This window comes from Lacerta agilis, chromosome 11 (assembly GCF_009819535.1).
Source record: "Lacerta agilis isolate rLacAgi1 chromosome 11, rLacAgi1.pri, whole genome shotgun sequence".
In the NCBI taxonomy this organism is placed as follows: domain Eukaryota; kingdom Metazoa; phylum Chordata; class Lepidosauria; order Squamata; family Lacertidae; genus Lacerta; species Lacerta agilis.
This window is the reverse complement of record NC_046322.1, coordinates 60939301-60957659: the sequence shown is the minus strand read 5'-3', so window position 1 is coordinate 60957659 and position 18359 is coordinate 60939301. Positions and strand designations below refer to the sequence as shown.

General features: G+C 45.5%; 1 protein-coding gene across 2 annotated transcripts in view; it reads left to right on the top strand.

Annotated features, from left to right (window-relative positions):
* The window catches only part of TJP2 (tight junction protein 2), a 117526-nt gene that overhangs the window by 87181 nt on the left and 11986 nt on the right, over window positions 1-18359 (top strand). For both annotated transcript variants that reach the window (XM_033164821.1, XM_033164820.1), the window contains 12 exons: window positions 1676-1729; window positions 3754-3878; window positions 5449-5551; window positions 6021-6597; window positions 11326-11429; window positions 11598-11751; window positions 12608-12719; window positions 12804-12937; window positions 13786-13852; window positions 14876-15026; window positions 16721-16829; window positions 17229-17439. In XM_033164821.1, the coding sequence (XP_033020712.1) occupies window positions 1685-1729; window positions 3754-3878; window positions 5449-5551; window positions 6021-6597; window positions 11326-11429; window positions 11598-11751; window positions 12608-12719; window positions 12804-12937; window positions 13786-13852; window positions 14876-15026; window positions 16721-16829; window positions 17229-17439 (1892 nt within the window). In that variant the 5' untranslated portion in view covers window positions 1676-1684. The remainder of the gene's footprint in view (window positions 1-1675; window positions 1730-3753; window positions 3879-5448; window positions 5552-6020; window positions 6598-11325; window positions 11430-11597; window positions 11752-12607; window positions 12720-12803; window positions 12938-13785; window positions 13853-14875; window positions 15027-16720; window positions 16830-17228; window positions 17440-18359) is intronic.

Sequence of the window (18359 nt, the reverse complement as noted above, 5' to 3'; positions counted from 1 at the left end):
TGCCCCACGTAGAGCACATTGCAGTAGTCCAAGTTGGCAGCATCTTGGCTCTTAGAAAGCAATTGACTGCCCTGTGGTTCACCAGGCGCCATGGATGGTGCTCCTGTTGTAGGAGCACCCCTAGTTCTGGTGGCACATCAAGAGTTACTGCATGCTGCACATAGTAAGGATGAGAGCACTATCTGTGGGGGAGGGGATGCAGGGTTCCTTCCGTCTTCCCACATTGAGAAGGGGAATCATAAATGGCTGAGCAGAATGTTTTCCCATCATCCCTGCAGTCGGAAATCCTGATTGTGTGTTGAGGACTACAAGTGTGTTCAGTCAAATGGACTTGTGATTCCCTTTCAGGCCTTCACATATCACATTAAGCCATAGTTTGTTTTAAACGTTAGTTTAATTTGGAGAGAAACCCTGAACCTGGGTTTGGATGACATGAAACAAGCTGGACTCTGGTGTATGTTGTCCGCAGCAGGACTAGGGAACTTTTGAACAGCATGCCCTCTAGCTCACATTAAACCATAGCTAGTTTAAAACTATGATTTAATGTGATATGCAAACCAGGCTGATGCAGAAGGTCAGGAGTGGATGGGGGGGGGGGCGGTGCCAGCACATGGTCCCTCTGGGTGAAATTAATAGAGTAAATGCATGAATAGGGCTAGAGCTTCAAACAATGCATGAGTTTCATTTAGAGTAAGGGGCTTATACTAAAGTTTTGTGCATGCACCTGCAAAGCAGCTGACTTTAGGCATCAGGTCTTCTAAATGCTGGAAAATGTAATTTACAATATTTGGTGTATGCATATAATACAGACTTTATGTACATGGAGCTGTCTCCAAAAGCATTTGAAAACCAGCACTGGTACGGAATGCAGTAGCCAGGTTTTGAGAGGGGCTTAAGATTAATTTTTGGGTACAATTCAATGTGGTAGTTATTAATTACATTTTAAAGCCCCATATGGTTAGGGCTTAGACACCTTAAAGATCATCTCCCACATGAGCTTTCAAGTCATTGAGTGAGACCTTGCATTATGACCTGCCTTCACTGGAGATAGGACAGGGGGTGACTTGGGACACGTCCTTTTCAGGGACAGTCACAGGATGTGTCAGATCTGGCCATCTCATTTATTACTCAGTCAGTCAACAAGTTTATTGTTCTAGCCAAAGGCCATGAAAATTTCATGTCAATAATATTAATAAAATAACACAGAGCATATATTGTTTATTTATTAAACTTCTGTCCCTCCCTTCTTCCCAGAGTGGCAGTGGTGACCTATCTATTTTGATACAGTGAGGGGGGGGGGAGTATTTGATCCCCTGCTAAATTTGCCCGTTTGCCCTCTGATGAAGAAATGACCAGTCCATAATTTTAATGGTAGCTTTATTGTAGCCGTGAGAGACAGAATAACAACAGGAAAACCACCAGAAACCCAGAAGACAAAAGTCAGAGATTGATGTGCATTATAATGAGTGAAATAACTAAAATTTTGTTCTTCAAACATGTTTATTTTTTATTCAGATTCTGGCTAATTAATGTCCATTTTTTAAAGCACTGCAGAGTGTTGATTGCAAAACATTCCTGCTGTTTGATACTGACTTTGAAAAGGGTATGTTCTTAATTTTGTGAGGACTCTTCTGTTGTGATGTTGTATTGATTATTGCTTTTCATTGTCCAACAGGCCCCAGGCATGGAAGAGTTGATATGGGAACAGTATACAGTGACCTTACAAAGGGTGAGAGGTTATTTCTGGTTGGTCCTTTCCCCCCCTAATAGTCCCTTTCCCCCTTTTTGCATGTGCCATTGTTAGTAAATCTGACATAACCCATTAACCTTATTGATCAATTTTTCCTTGTGAAATATTTTAAAGCTTGTTCATTAGAACTGTTAAACTATACTAAATAGTTTTGTTCCACTTACATTTTTATTTTTGCACCAGCAGTGTATTTAAATTCACAGCAATTCATTTCTGTAGAACTATTAAAATAATTAAAATTCCAGAGCTCAGATCAACATCAGAAGGGCTGAACGACGTCTGGTTTTCAACATCCCGGTATATCACCAGCTAATCACTATGATAAACTAATATATAACAATGTCTAAAATAAGGATGTAACCTTGTAATGTTACCAGGGTAATGTCCTGGCATCTGGTACTACTTAGGTGTCTAAAATTGATACATTTTTACTTACCTTTAACATATTGTTACAGTTGTATATAGTACAGAGCAACAGGGGTGGCAGGAATCATGAGAGAAGCGATGACTGGCTTCATGGTTTTTCCCACATCACAATTTCTTACATAGCACATGTGCACATCATGATTCGTGATATATCACCATGTCAAAAATTATGAAACCTTTACCAGGATGTGGACGTCCAACCAATTTTGGATGATGTATTGATTGCCCAGCCCTAGGTCCCAGTTGTTGTTGGTAAATGTCAGGCATATTTTTTGTTTTATTTAAACTTTACCTCCATTAATTCCCACAATTACTCCATATTGAATAATAATAAATTCACTTTGCTTTAGACACTCTAACAATTACTGTATTTTTCGCTCCATAAAACGCATTTCTTTCCTCCTAAAAATTAAGGGGAAATATCTGTGCGTCTTATGGAGTGAGTGGCGGTTCCTGGAGCCGAATTGCCCAGGGACCAAAAGCAGATAGTGCTTTTTATTTTACAAAGAGAAAAAAGGGGTGTTGAAAGGACCCCGCTCAGCAGCTGATCAGCAAGAGATCGGGATAGAGATAAGAGTCCCGGCTCCCTTTCAGCCCCGCCCTTTGCCCCGCCCTCCTTTGTTGAATGTGCTGCAGAGGGAGGTTGTTTGTTTCCCCAGTGACATGTGACTGGCTGATTAGATTATCTGTCTGGAAACTGTAGAAAAGGCTCCCTTTCCTTCAGAAGCTGCAGAAATGTGAATTGAACCCCATAAAAAATGGGCCTTTTCCTCTTTGCTTTTCCCCCTTTGCAAAAGGAGCTTTGCTTTTCTCCCTTTGCAAAAAAGCTGCAAAACTTTTAGCTGATCCTCAAAAAAAACAGGGCTTTTAGAGGAGGAAAACCAGAAAAAATATTTTTTTTTCCTTGTTTCCTCCTCTAAAAACGAGGTGCGCCCTACGGTCCGGTGCGCCCTATGGAGCAAAAAATACGGTCGTTTCCTTTCTGTTTTCTCAACAGCAGGAGGTGGTACTTACAGATTTTCGCATTGTAGATTTTCCCTAGCAGATTGTGTGTGTGTGTGTGTCTCTGTGTGTGTGTGATTACAGTTTCCTTGTCCCAGAGATGTTTTGAAAAGGAAATGTGTGATTATTTACCTTACTTACTGTTTGTTTAAAAAGGTGATTACGTGGTGTTTGGGTATGATGGCATTACTCCTCAGCTTGCCAGTTTGTTCTGACTCCCATCCAAGCTGCGAGGCTCAGACAGCAGAAAAGCAGCTTGGATCCAAGCATTTTGAGGTTAATTCCCAGGTCATCCTTATCTCCAGAGTGATTTAATGACCAGACTATTTGTCTGACTATTACCAATCACCACATAATTATCTTCTGTCAATGGCAACTAACAGAATGACAGCCAAATCACCATTCCTCTCTTCCAGAAGTCCCTGAGCAATTTTCAAGAGGTCAAGTCAGTGGTGGTGGGAGTTTGGGAGTCACTGGTCTAACTATGCCTCTGTCTTGACATTTGAACAATTTCAAATTCTATTGTGGCTGTTTGTTTAAAAAACTAGCGTTTTTCCTCCCTCCTTTCCCTTTAGGACTCAAAGCGAGGGTTTGGGATTGCAGTTTCTGGTGGCAGGGACAACCCTCATTTTGAAAATGGCGAAACATCCATAGTTGTGTCAGATGTCCTTGCAGGTGGCCCAGCAGATGGATTACTTCAGTAAGTAAACGTGCTTATAGCAGTAGCATAGACGTCTCCAAATCTGGCCCGCGGCAACCCCCACTATTGCTGCCCGCTCTTACCGGCATGGCGTGGCTGCCCACTTCCGGGTCAGCAGAGCACTGGAAATAGCTTTTGCACATGCACAAGCATCATTTCCGGTGCTCCTCCGACCTGAAAGTGCTCCGAAAATAGCGTGTGTGCGTGCAAGCGTATGGGCGCGCACTCCCCCGCCCTCCGGCCCGCCACACGATCAGCGCTGAATGAACCGGCCCGAGGCCTGGTAAGTTTGCCAACCCCTGCAGTATTGCCTGTCTCTCTTTGCTCTGATAATTTGTTTGCAAAACACAAACATAATTGGGAAGGCACAGATTTCACAAAATTTGTGTAATTATTTGATCCTGCCATTTTTATCTATGGGGCTGTATCCAGCCTAGATACCTTGCCTAGTGGCTGGCACCCTAGACTCAGCTGTGGGATACACCCAGGTAAGAGCATGTCGTACGGGAGCTGCATGTTTGTTATGCAGGCAGCAAGGTTCATGCTGGTCCCGTGGCCACAAGCTGCTTCCCTAGTATCTGCGTTGGCCTGCAGATCCCTGCCTTTAGACCCCAAACTTCAGAATTCTGTGATTGGTTGTATGTCCTGGCTGGGGCTGATGGGATAGTCCAGAGCATCTGGAGGGCACCTGGTTGGGAAAGGCTGTAGCAAATTCATGACAGCTACACTAGTTTAATAAAGGAGGGTGTGCTAATGAAAATGTCACTCTCTGCCCCGTAGTGGTGAATACTGAACAAGGAGCCTTGGCATTAGGGCTGGGAGGATCTTGCTTGTGTTTTGGTCATTGGAAATTGATGTCTATGGGGTTAGGCTCTGGGATTATGTTGTGAGGACAATTAAATGTAAAACAACAAAGGGAGGAAATCTTCAACTTTCCAGCAATGTTGACCTATAACTATAATGAGACATTGCTTATGTTATTAAGCAAATATCATTTGTGGTATACTGAATTTAACGGAACATAATGTCACTGTAGAGATAAACGAGCTCAATTCAGTACTACTCTGACTACAGTGCCTGAACACAAAGGGATCTCCATGGGGCATTGCAGAGCCCTGTCTTCTCCCTTTATGTGCTCAGGAACTAAGAATGGCAGCATAGGAAAAGGCCTGGGGGGCCTGCTCATGGCTTCCGTGTCCCCATTTCTCAACTGAGCTGAGTAGAGAGGGCTGGATGGGGACAGAGGAGGCAACCACAGGCAACCAGTTCCATAATGGATTGAGGTGGGGGAGCATGTGGAGATCTCTGTCCCTGCAGTGGGACTGGACTGACCCCCATCCCCACTCAACCAGGAAGCTCCCTGGGTGACCTGGGGCCAGTCACTCACGCTCAGCCTAACCTACCTCACAGGGTTGTTGTGGGGAATAAATGAGGAGGAGGGAATAACGTAAGTCACCTTGAGTTCCATGGAGAAATAGGAGGGATATTTAGGCAATAAATAGACAAACAAACCACACCCTTTTTATCAATGTTAATATTTTGTAATTGACAACATGCTTCTGTTTTGCAGAGAGAACGATAGAGTGGTTATGGTTAATAATACTCCCATGGAAAATGTGGCCCATTCTTTTGCTGTGCAGCAGTTAAGGAAAAGTGGGAAAGTGGCTACCATTGTAAGTTAACAAGTATTTGCAGAAATATTTACATTCTATCATTAAAGAGAAGTTGATGCCACTCTGCACTTAAAATGAATATCGATACGTCTGAAGTATAAAGACCTGATCTTTGGTAGACAAAAACTGTAATATTTTAAATGGGAAGGGAGGAGATTTCTCAGGCCTGTTGTAGAGATGCTGGTGTCTTGTAAAAAGCACCTACCTGCGAAGCTGATTTCCATGTTTAAAGGTGCTCAGTGAGTGCACAGGCTTTTTTCTGCACCAGTGACCTGCTGTTTAGGTGGGCATTCTGCTGGCATCTGAACTATGGAGCAGCTGCATGGAATGCCAGCTTGGCTGAAGTGCTGTGCTGCATTGCGTCTAAGTTGGGTTTTACAAACATAGTGATTATTTTTTTGCAGCTGAATGTAAAATGATAGTGGCTTTTGCAAGGAAATGCAAAATTGTTCTCATGTTTTGTAAACAGATAGTTAAAAGACCTCGCCAAGTGCAGCTCCCAGCTGTGAGAAGAAGCCCCTCTCTGGACTACGACTACCGGGCCTTTGAAGTTATGGATAGTCGTGCCGAGTTTGATGGCAGAAGCACTCGAAGTGGCTATAGTGAAAGGAGTTGGTATAGTGGGAATGGGGGCCGAAGCCACAGCTGGGGAGACCACCTGGACCGGGGCTACAGGACTGGCCGTGACCGGGGGCGCCAGCACAGCAGAGAGCGCAGCTACAGCCGCGATCAAAATCGGGGCCGGAGCATGGACAGAGAGAGGAGCTTGGACCACGAATACCAAAGACCCCGAAGCAGAGGCAGGAGTGTGGATAGAGAGGATGAATACGAGCGGCGCTATGGTGGCGATCGGAGTGTGCCCCGAGACTACGACTGGAGAACCAGTCTTGAAGCCCCCCGTGAGAGGGAAGCCAAGAGCGGGAGCAGAGGCCGGCTTAATTCCCGCAGCCCTTCCCCTGAATTGCAACCTCAGTATGACTATGGAGCACACCAAGACCCCGGTGGGCCAGTTAATGTTCTCCTCACAAAAAGCAGATCAAATGAAGGCAAGTGCTCAGCATCTTTTGGTGGGAGGTTGAAAGGAATGCCTCCTCCTTGCTTTTACCTCCCCTGTGTGGTGTAGTGGTTAAGAGCGGTAGACTCGTTATCAGTGGTGTCAAGTATCCCGTATTGGCCGGGATTCCCCCGTTTTTATTTTATTTTATTATTTTTTACAAAGAATTTATTGGTTTTCCACATCAAAGAACAACAAATACAACAGATAAACAACAAACAATAACAATCATTCAAAGAAAAAACAAATACTACAAACTACATCAACATAATAAAAGAAAACAAATACATACCTTACACCCAGGAACACCAACTCTCCAACTATTAATTATAATCTTATTCCGAATCTAATTAAGGGGGACTTCCCCCGTTCTCTCTCCTGCGTTCAATTCGAATTTACTTTAGTAACTTTTCTATTTATTTTAACAAATCATTCACCTATATTCATAACTTTCATAATTTTCATTTCAACATCTTATATCTTTAAACTTCAAAATCTAAAAAATACAGCTTCATATTGCAAATCTTAACTTCTTATAACCTTTTCTATCTCTTATTCCCATAAAACTGCTGCACTTATTACTCTTAATTCATACCTTACAAAATATTAAACCAACACAATATTATAAAAACAATCCAAGTATTTCTTATTCCAAGTCCATTTTTACTCTCTGACGTCGGGGTACCGTGGTAAGCCTTCCTAATTAATCATACATATTCTTTCACCCTATCCCTCTTCTTACCATTTTCTCTCCTCCCAGCACAGTCACCCCCCAGCCTTCCCCCCAATCTTTTTCCCAACCATAGTCCAGAATGTCTTCTTTTCCTTGATATTCCAAAACAGAGACATTGTTCCAAAGGATCTTTACAGCACTCTTCGAAAAAAGTAGTACATCACCAGCAGGCATCTCCACTTCAGTCTTCAGATCATATTGTGATTGTAATTCCCAAAATTGTTGTTCCTGCTTTCCTGGGCTCCCACCCCAGGAAGCCGATATAACGTCACAGTAAAGAGCCCCTGACCTCCCACGTCGACAGGGCTTTTCTTCTTTTTGGAGTTGCGTCTTTTCCCCTTCAGATGAAATTCCTAAGAATCACTCTTTAATTATTCCTTTGAGTTCATTAGCAATATTCTTCAAAGCAGTTCCAATCTCAGAAAATCTTTCGGTAACATTCTGGTTTAAAAGTTCTAGTTTCAAAAGAATTGTCCTTTGTCCTAAAGTCATTGCTGGGTCAGGAGACATTATAAAAGTGAAACCAAAGAGGGCAGAAGTAGGCAGGAAATAACAAAGTTCAGTACTTTTCCATCTTCAAATCTCAGGTTACAGCCGCCATTTCCCCCTGATCAGAGTGCAAAAAGTTTTCACTTTATAATCCACGTTCTCTAAGAGGAAATACCTCAAAATTCTCAGTCCACCCCTAACTGGAGTTTCTTAGCAGTTCAAGCACAAAATCAGCAAAAAAAATTGTATCAGCCAAAAGTAGCAACAGCCAGATACAGTGTTACATTCCTCTTGTCGCAAGGGAAAGAAACAGACCTCCTTTTTGACGTTTCTCCCCGACAGCCGAATAAATCAATTTTTACTGCCAATTAAACTCCGTACTTACAGCTTACGGGTTTCTTCTTATTTTTAGTCCAGATAGGCAGGAACGAGGTGCTCAAGTATCAGCAGCGGCCGCCGCATAGCTTCCCTGGTTGGGGACAGCCTCCACAGCCCCGCGCTGCTACCCATTCACTCGGGCGACCCTTTTACAAGGGTAGCCCGAGAATGGGGCAGCGCAAAGGGGCCCGCTGGAGAGCCCAAACCGCGGGACGCTCTTCCCGCGGCTTACCGGAGCCCGCTGAGCGGTTGCGGGACTCCTGGCCTCCAGGGAAGCCGGGGCCGTCTCGCAGCCGAGACAACCCCCAGCCGCCGATAATGGCGTCCTCGCCGGAAGTCGGGATTCCCCCGTTTTTAAACGCATTTCCCGCTGCTGTCCCGGATGACTAAAAAACCCGTATATACCCAGGTTGTGTGAGAAAGTGGATAGGGTGCTTTGGGGCAGCGCCCCGACGGGCGCTCCTCAGCCTGGGAAAGCAGGAGGAAGGGGGTGGAGGTGGAGTCCTCCCCCTTGGGGTTTCCCCTCCGCCCAGGCTAGAGGGCCGGGAATGCCCGGGGGGAGGAGAGACAAGCTGTCGGTGCTTCCCTCGGCTGCGAGCGGAGCAGGAGAGCGAGCGAGAAGACGCTGGGGGGAGCGCTCCATTGGCAGCCCGGCCAAGCTCTCTCTCTCTCCTCCCCGGCTGGCTGCTGCACCGGAACCGGCAGGGCTTCCAGGGGCCGGGCGCGCCTCTCGCCAGGTGGGCAGGCTGGCCTGCTTCGCCCTCCTCTGCTCGCCGGAGGGACTGCTTGCCTGCCTGCCTGCCCTGCTCGGTGGGGCGGAGAGAAAGAGCAGGCGGAGGAGGCTGTCCCTTACCCGGCCCCCAGCGGCTGAGCTCTTCCTCCGCAGTGTGAGTTCGCTCCGAAGCAGCGCCGGCAGTTCCCTCAGCTTTTGCCGCTGCTGCACTTGCTGCTCCTGGTCTCTGGCACCGGTGGAGCTCTTGCCAATGAGCAGAGAGTCGGCCCTGTCACACAGGGGCTGCATCTTGACGGAGCCCCCAGCCATGCATGCTACATTCCGGAGGAGGAAACCCCCCCTCTCCCTTCCCTCCCTCGCTCCGGCCGTGTCCCTTTTCCTGCCTCTCAGCAGCCTCACTTATGCCCGCTGGCGCGCGCACACACACTCACACACCTTTCGCTTGTTATGCAAAGTGCGCCTTGCAAGCGAAGGCCTTCGCAGCTGTCAGAGCAGTAGCGGCGTCCCCCGCCTCCCTTCTCGGCTTGGGAAGGGGGCAGGGAGGAAACACACCTGCCTGCCCCTCAAATTGCGCTGCCCCCAACCGAGGTAGGCCCGGGCGGGAAGTCTTGGTCGCACAGGTGCAGGAAAATGCGGCAGGAGCCAGGCGCGCTTTACCCCGCCACTTTTGCCTCCCTCCCCTTCTCTCTCGTTCCTCTCGCCACCTGGCTATGACGGGGACAAACAAAAGTCCAGGTAACCTGAAAAGGGGTGGACACAATGGCGAGGAGAGAGAGGAGCCGGCCGTGCAGCTTGACCTGCGGGGGAAAGGCGGTTCCCCCCTTCTCAGTTTCTTCCCACTTTGGAACAGCGGGTGCTGGAGCGAGAAGGCGTTGGGAGGGCACAGCAAAGTATTCTTCGTATTAATATCGTTATCATATTTCTATCATGCCTGGACGTTGCGTTCTAGCTGCTCCGCCCACTTTTGCTTCTGGCTCCGCCCACCAATATCATGTGACTGTCATAGGTGAGGCTGCTGATCCCTTATTTTCAAATCTGAAAGTTGACAGCTATGCTCGTTATCTGGTGAACCGGGTTCGCGTCTCCGCTCCTCCACATGCAGCTGCTGGGTGACCTTGGGCTAGTCGCACTTCTTTGAAGTCTCTCAGCCCCACTCACCTCACAGAGGGTTTGTTGTGGGGGAGGAAGGGAAAGGAGAATGTTAGCCGCTTTGAGACTCCTTAAGGTAGTGATAAAGCGGGATATCAAATCCAAACTCTTCTTCTTCTTCTTCTTCTCCCCTTGGCTGTTTAACCCATTGATTGCAAACCTCTGTTTGCTTGGCACCTCACGGTTTTTATTTTTTCCTTATTAAATTAAACAAGAGGCAAAAATTTTAGGATCCCTTACAAATATATTGTGGACAAAGTGCCATGTAAACGTCCTAGAGGAATGTATGGTACACACTCCACAGTGTCAAAACTACTGAGAAGGACCCAAAGATGCCTTAAATGTAAATGTATACCTTGGTTTACAGAATATAGGGCAAGCAATTTGATCCACTTCTTTCTGTTCTTAAGTCTTTTGCATTCTCCAACTCTGAATGTTTCTCATGTAGGAACGTTTATAATATACTTTAATTGCAGAGTCAAACGTTTCCTTACTGAGGTCTGCACAGCAGCAAAACGGCTTGCTGACTCATTAGAGTCTTTCTTAGTTGCGAATCCCTTTTATCCCTCTTAAAAACAATACACATGAATCTGTGTTATAATAAAACAAACTAGTTTACTGTCAGATTCATACTTAGGTTACAAAATAAACTATATGTTACATATTAATGAGTCTTAACAACTCCATCATAGCATCTATCAGCAGCAGCAGCAGCAGCAGCTTAACTGTTCAACCGTCCAAAACAAACTGACACAGAGATGACACTTGGTCCTTCTTGGAATGTTGGACGTGACTGACACATCCCACATCTCAGGTGATCTCCAGGGTCTTCTGTCTGTGTTACCAGGCTATTGCCAGTAGATACAGGAGACAGTGCAACAAGCTAGCATGGAACTCAGTCAGATCCGGATCCCATGAAGCTGAACTTGCCTGCCACCCCTGCATGGTGCCTTTCCCTGGCACTTGATACTTCCTTGTTCTTTTCATTCATCCCAGGCAGCCAGCCAGATTAGTAGCTCTATGTAAACTCTTGGTGACCCTCCCTACTTGACCAGTAGATTCTATTTGGCCTGATGTGCCACAGCTGCATTGCTCAGGTCCCCCTTTGTCCTCCAATCCACTGAGAAAGAAAAAATGCCATTGATGGCTCCCTCCACATGCATATATTGGAAACCACTGGCATGTAGCATGCTTCATCTGTCAAGCTGCAAAACTGTCTCATATTGTTACACTTGCAGAATACGGCCTTCGACTTGGAAGTCAGATTTTCATCAAAGAAATGACCAGCACAGGGCTGGCAACCAAGGATGGCAATTTGCATGAAGGGGACATCATTCTCAAAGTATGTTTTTGTATTAAGGGCCCTTAATTTCTTATGGTTTTGGGGAGGGACACTTTGCAAGTTTTCCTGTCCATTTGCAACTGGTATATGGAGATTCAGCTCTGAACTGGTCTATCAGAACCGTTTGTGCTGAAAGTGTAAGTAAATATGTTTGTCTCACACATCCAGATCAATGGTACAGTGACAGAGAATATGTCTTTATTTGATGCCAGAAAATTGATAGAGAAATCAAGAGGAAAACTCCAGTTGGTTGTCCTGAGGGATAGAAAACAAACCCTAATCAACATTCCTTCCATGCATGACAGCGAGTCAGAAATAGAAGGTGAGAGCTTAGAAGTGGAGCTAAAGTCACTTTCCTATTTAAGTATTTATTTGCAGTATGTGACAGAAAAAATAAAAATATACTCTCACGGAAATGTACTCAACTAGACAGAAAACAAAAGTTGCTAAGTGTAAAAGCTTGTGGTTTTTTTTGTGGTACAGATTTTGACACTTGGAAATCTGTACCTGTAACTGGTCTGAAGTGTGGCCAAATTTCTTGAGTCAAGGCAAGGCATGTGGGTGAGTTCCTTTGCCCCAAGCCAAGGCCACTATGAGCTAAGAATGTGCCACAGATTGTGTTTTTCATACCAGGCTTCTTCACTTCCATTACATTCATTGGTCATGCTGTTCTGTTGTATCCATAGGTTGGCTGGGAAGGAGAATACCTCTGAGCACGTGCAGGCTGCCTACTAAAGATCACTTCTTACATGGCATTTTTCCTGGGAAGGAAAAACTGTTGTTGTTCAGTCGTTCACTCGTGTCCGACTCTTCATGTCCCCATGGACCAGAGCACACCAGGCACCCCTATCCTGCACTACCTCCCGCAGTTTGGCCAAACTGTATTCAGTGCCAAATATGAAGTGATGGATATGGTGGCTAGAAGGCCACTTTGCATGTAACTTTCCCAGCTTCCTAATGATGGTTTATGTAGCTGGGCATGTGCGTTGGTCCTGCATGTTCCTTCCATGCTCCCATCTACCTCTTGTTCACAGGTCCTGCTTTATTTAAGCCAAAGCTCTCTCTTCTATGTGAAGGGGGAGGGGCACTCCAGGATAATGTCAATAAAACCAACAAGGATGTTTATTGTGCATCTAAAAGTCAGTGGTTTCCCCATTTATGCTCTCCTCTCTCAACAGATATTTCTGAAATAGAGTCAAACAGGTCTTGCTCCCCTCAGGATGATAGGAGGCTGCACCATTCAGATTTAGATTCTCATTCTTCCAATGAAAAGCTAAAGGAAAAACAGAGGTAGGAAGGACATGGTGTCACTTACATCTGTTACGGTTACTAGATCCTCAACTTTTCTATTAACTTTGTGAATTTTGTTTTAAGTGCAAAAGAAGATCCAGCCAGCAGACTATCCAAAATGGGAGCAACACCTACGCCTTTTAGATCAACTGGTGATCTCACTGCTGCTTTAATCCCAGAGACAGATAGTGAACCCAAGTACCAAGACGATTCTCCAGGTCAGTTTTGTTCTCTCTCAACTTTGAAATGCTTTAATTTCAATAGGAGGAGCAGCCCTGCTCCATTGACACAGACGATTTTTAGGAAGTACATTTCATTTCTGCTGCTCCAGGCTTTCCCTCTGGTGCATTAAGAATCCTTCCCCTAAGCTACTTTTATAGACGGGAGAGACGACTGCTTGTCTTTTTCAGCACACCAACTGCATACCAAATTATCTTTCAGTTTGTCTTTTAGCAATTGTTGTTTTAAAACAGAAAATAAGCTCAGACATTGGAGGCAGCCCAATAAAACTATGCGTTTCACACATTTTTTGTTTTTTACTGGTAAACTTTGTGTAAATGTAAAAGAGAGGGGCACTACAGCAAACTGAGCTTGTGAAATAAATGCAAATATAAAAAGAAAAAAAATTACCATTCCTTTGTTATAATAGAATGTAATATTGGCAGAATATATTAAACATAGAGACATTTAAAGCCTTGTACCAGAAAAGGCTGGTTGGCCTTTCAGATCTGATTTGTGATATTCAGGTAAACCAACTCAAGAGAGAATCCTAGTTGAGGGGATTACGGTGCATAGTTGGAAAATAATTTTTAGCCATATTTAGTATCACCTTGGAATTTATAGTTCAGTTGTCTCCTGGTATTGAATACTTTTAGTGATTACTGCCTATAGATTACAATCTTAAACAGACTAATAGGAAGAAAGTGCAAGTTATTTCTAAATAAAAATATTTAGATGCCCTAATCATTCTTTTTTGACTCATTTCTGTCTTTTGTGTTATTTAGAAACAAAATGGAAGCTAGTTCTATGATTCTGTGTGCATCATGTTGTTTTTTAATATATACAGTTGTTCAGCCCAAGCCAGCCCTGAGAACGTTCCTTCAACCAAGTCCTGAAGACCTAGCAATATATGGGTATGTGTTTTCCATTTCACCTATTACTTTCATACCTTAAATATGTATGCATCAATATTAGGTGTAATCATAGTTTAGCCAAAGCCACAATTTGCAAAATTCACTTCCAAAGAGGGTTGCGATTTGTGGTTTGGTACCAGCCATGGTAGTTGAAATTGCAGGAGTAGCTGTAATATTAATCATAACTATCTCTTAGAGGGAGATACATAAAAAGGAATTTGCACACCTGAGTTGGAAGGGAGGCTCTGAGGCACTTCTAGTCTCCTAACCATGTTAAGAAATGCAACAGCATTAGCACTGCAGTAGACGGTCAGTTCCAGACATCTGCTTCTGATCAGATCTGTAGATACAGGTCACTGCAGCCTGGGATCTCATGGGTCTGCTCACAATGTCCAGTCCCACCAAGTGCTCACACCTGTGAATACACAATTGTGTAAAATGAGGCTAGGATGCAACGGACTGTGTTCACAGGGAGCCAGAGTTCTTCCCATTATTGTGGCTGCCTTTTTTTCCATTGGTGACCACAGAGTTGACTACCAGCTCATGGTGTGCACTGTTTTATGTCAACCTTTCCCCCTACTACTATGTTTCAGTATACAGTGGTGCCCCGCTAGACGAAAATAATTCGTTCTGCGAAAATTTTCGTCTAGCGGGTTTTTCGTCTAGCGAAGCGGCAATGACAGCCGCACTTTCGCTAGACGAAAAAAAAAGACGAAAAATTTTCGTCTTGCGAGGCAGCCCCATAGACTTCTTCGTCTTGCGGGGCAGCCTTCCGCTAGACGAATGCCTTCGTCTAGCGAGTTTTTCGTCTTGTGAGGCATTTGTCTAGTGGGGCACCACTGTACAGCACATGAAATAAGTGTGGTGGAAATCCCTATACTTTTGTAATCCCATGGCTGCCTTAAATGTGTAAGTTTGCGATGGTGATGTCTTCACATGGGGACTATGTTGCCTCAGCTTTCATGTGCAGTCAATGCTCATACACAACTCAGATCATCTGTAAAACTCCTTTTCTTTCTCAAGTCCTGGTACAAAGATGGTGAAGTTCAAGAAAGGTGACAGCGTGGGCATCAGGCTGGCTGGTGGGAATGATGTAGGAATATTTGTTGCTGGAATTCAAGAAGGTACCTCTGCAGAGCAGGAAGGCCTACAAGAGGGAGACCAGATTCTTAAGGTATACATGGTTCTGCATAGTGCTGTGTTTTTTTTTGCACGGTTCAGTGGAGAAATTGCTGTACTGTATTACAATATAAGTAGCTATGAAAGTTCTTTTAAAATAATATTTTAGTAAATGCATTTGTTTCAAAACCTTGGATGAGATTCCTAACAGTTGCTGAAGCAACTTGTTAAGTTAAAACCACTGGCAGCATCTTGACAATCCAGCTGAGGCAATTGTTACCTAGTTATCATTCCATTGTGTTTACCACCAATCTTTGTGAAGGCTTACAGTACAGAATAGTACTACTCCTTCTGATCTGAACTGACTGATTTCTGAGCTTACGTTCCTCCCAGCAGCCTCCTGTGCATCACTTGTTTTAAAAGAACTTTAAGCCTTCTTCAGGCATTCTAAAGCAGGGGTCAGCAACCTTTTAAAGTAGAGGGCCGGTTCACTGTCCCTCAAGCCTTGCCGCGGGCCGGAGCGCACACACGTGTGCGCACTCTCTCGTTACTACAGGATCCAAAGATTCCATTAAAAAAATTTAAAAAGTTCCGAAGGTCTCAGTTCCGCGCTGCAGCATATCTGTTCTGTTCTGAGACACCCTCCCAGGGTTCTGGGGTGTGCGAAACCTTGTTTCCCCATTTTTAACTCCACTACCGAACGCATCTCCCTCCCCCAGACAGAAAAGCAGAGAACACGCGTCCTTCTGTAGAAGGACGCGTGTTCTCCACTCTCCCATCTTGCAGGGGGAGACGCTTTCAGTAGCGGGTTAAAAATGAGGAAAACAAGGCTTCATATACCCCAGAACCCTGGGAGGGTGTCTCAGAACGGAACCACTCACTGCAGTGGCAGCGGCAGAAGGAGCAGTGAGCCAGGGGAGAGCTGGAGAGGGGCTGCCTTAAATGGTGGCCGTTGAGCAATCACGCTAGCTCTAGGAGGAGGGAGGGAGGAGGAAAGAAAGCTGCAACCAATCAGAGGGAAACAATGCTGCTGGCACCAATCAAAGGCTAGCCCCCTTCCTCCGCAGGGCGGGGGAGAAGCCAGGAGGAGGGAGGGAGGAGGCACCGCCATCAGGGAGAGAGAGGAAAAAATGGCACAGCCTGAACGATATGAATCAGAACCATGCAGAGATTTCTGGACCGTCCGTGGGCCGGATCCAGAACCCATTTGGGCCGGAACCGGCCTGTGGGCCTTAGGTTGCTAACCTCTGTTCTAAAGCATGCAACTGCTGACCATGGTTAAGTATCCCATGAAATCCTTCTCAAAAAAGACCCATTGCAATAAATGAACCAGTTAGCCGTGTCCATTGATTCATTGGGTCTACTCTGGATACAATCCAATGGTTTTAGCCTCATTCAAGGCATTATTCACTTAGCTCTTGTAACAGGCTAACTGTTCTGGAACAAATAAGGGTCTCTTATCACCCCAAATTACACATCTAAAACATTATTTTTAGGAGAAGTATAGTGGTTAAAAGTTGGTTGTACTTGCTAGTAGAGAAATGGTTGGTTCTGAGTCAGTTCAGAGAGGAAGATTGACATGTTCCTGCCCTCAGTGAATATAACCCATCCATAAAACACAGAAATGTTGTAAAGTTGGTTGGCTAAAATTAATATTTTGCACAAAGGCATTATGAAAACCAGCTTCCGCTTTGGTGGTCTGTATCAAAGGAATCTTCTCTTAAAATCTGTTTGGTGGTTTTGTATCAGGTAAACACTCAAGATTTCAGAGGTATCATTCGAGAGGATGCTGTTCTGTATCTGCTGGAAATTCCCAAAGGAGATATTGTGACAATTCTGGCCCAGAGCAAATATGATGGTAGGCACCTGGCATGTAATTTTTGTTTATGTACTTCCTGCTTTTATCTATAGCTCAAGGTGTGTCTCAATGTAGTAGGTGAACAGCAAATGTAGCAGTAGTCAGCTGCTCCATTTTGCTCTGTTCATATTTAAAGATTTAACTGCATCTTATTGGAGAAAGTGCGTTAGTAGAAATAATTAAAGCTTCTCATTTCCATGCAGATTTTAAGTCAAAATTACATGTATTAATGGCTCTTCAGTCATTTGCACACAGCAGATTCTTATGGAAAATATTTGCAAATCTACAATGTCCGGTAGTTTCTTTGTGGTGACTGCAGCAGTCTTCTAAGAGTCCCCAAAGCCCTGCTATAGACCTACTGAGAAAAATAATTGAACTAGATGTGGTCTTTCTCACTAGTTTACAGAGATATAATGGCCTGCGGCAGAGGAGATTCTTTCTTCATAAGGACACATTTTGAATGTGAAAAGGAAATGCCACAAAGCTTAGCCTTCACCAGAGGGGAGGTCTTCCGAGTGGTTGATACACTGTACGATGGAAAACTGGGTCATTGGCTGGCTGTGCGGATTGAGAGCGAGTTGGAGAAGGGCCTGATTCCAAACAAAAGCAGGTATCTTAATAACCTGTAGATCATGATGTTAATTTTGTACTTGACGTTACTCTCTCTAGTAGTTTATTCCATCTCTGTCTAGTGTTATCAAAAACAGATGGAGCATGTAAATAAGTACATCCAGAACTCAATTCTTATTTACAGTGGTGCCTCGCAAGACGAAATTAATTTGTTCTGCAAGTCTTTTCGTCTTGCGGAAATTTCGTCTTGCGAAGCACGGTTTCCCATAGGAATGCATTGGAATTTAAACAATGCGTTCCTATGGGGGGAAAGTCCGAGCCTCCTGCCGGTGAGCGGGGAGAGCGAGCGGCAGAGCCAGCAGCAGAGCGATCGGTGAGCGGGGAGAGCAAGCAGGGAGCGCAGGGGGAAGCCAGAAAAGCAAGGGGGAACACGATCCACAGCGGGGGAAGCCAGGAAAGCAAGCGGGGAGCAGGATCCACAGCGGGGGAAGCCAGGGGAGCAAGCAGGGAGCAGGATCCACAGCGGGGGAAGCCAGGGGAGCAAGCGGGGAGCAGGATCCACGGCAGGAGAAGCCAGGGGAGCAAGCAGGGAGCGCAGGGGCAAGCCAGAAAAGCAAGGGGGAAACACGATCCACAGCGGGGGAAGCCAGGAAAGCAAGCGGGGAGCAGGATCCACAGCGGGGGAAGCCAGGAAAGCAAGCGGGGAGCAGGATCCACGGCGGGAGAAGCCAGGGGAGCAAGCAGGGAGCACAGGGGGAAGCCAGAAAAGCAAGGGGGGAACACGATCCACAGCGGGGGAAGCCAGGAAAGCAAGCGGGGAGCACGATCCGAAGCGGGGGAAGCCAGGAAAGCAAGCGGGGAGCGCAGGGGGGAGCCAGGAAAGCAAGCGGGGAGCGCGATCGGCAGCGGGGAGAGGAGCAGGGAGGGCCTCGAAAGCCCTCTCCGCCGCTGCCGCCAGCC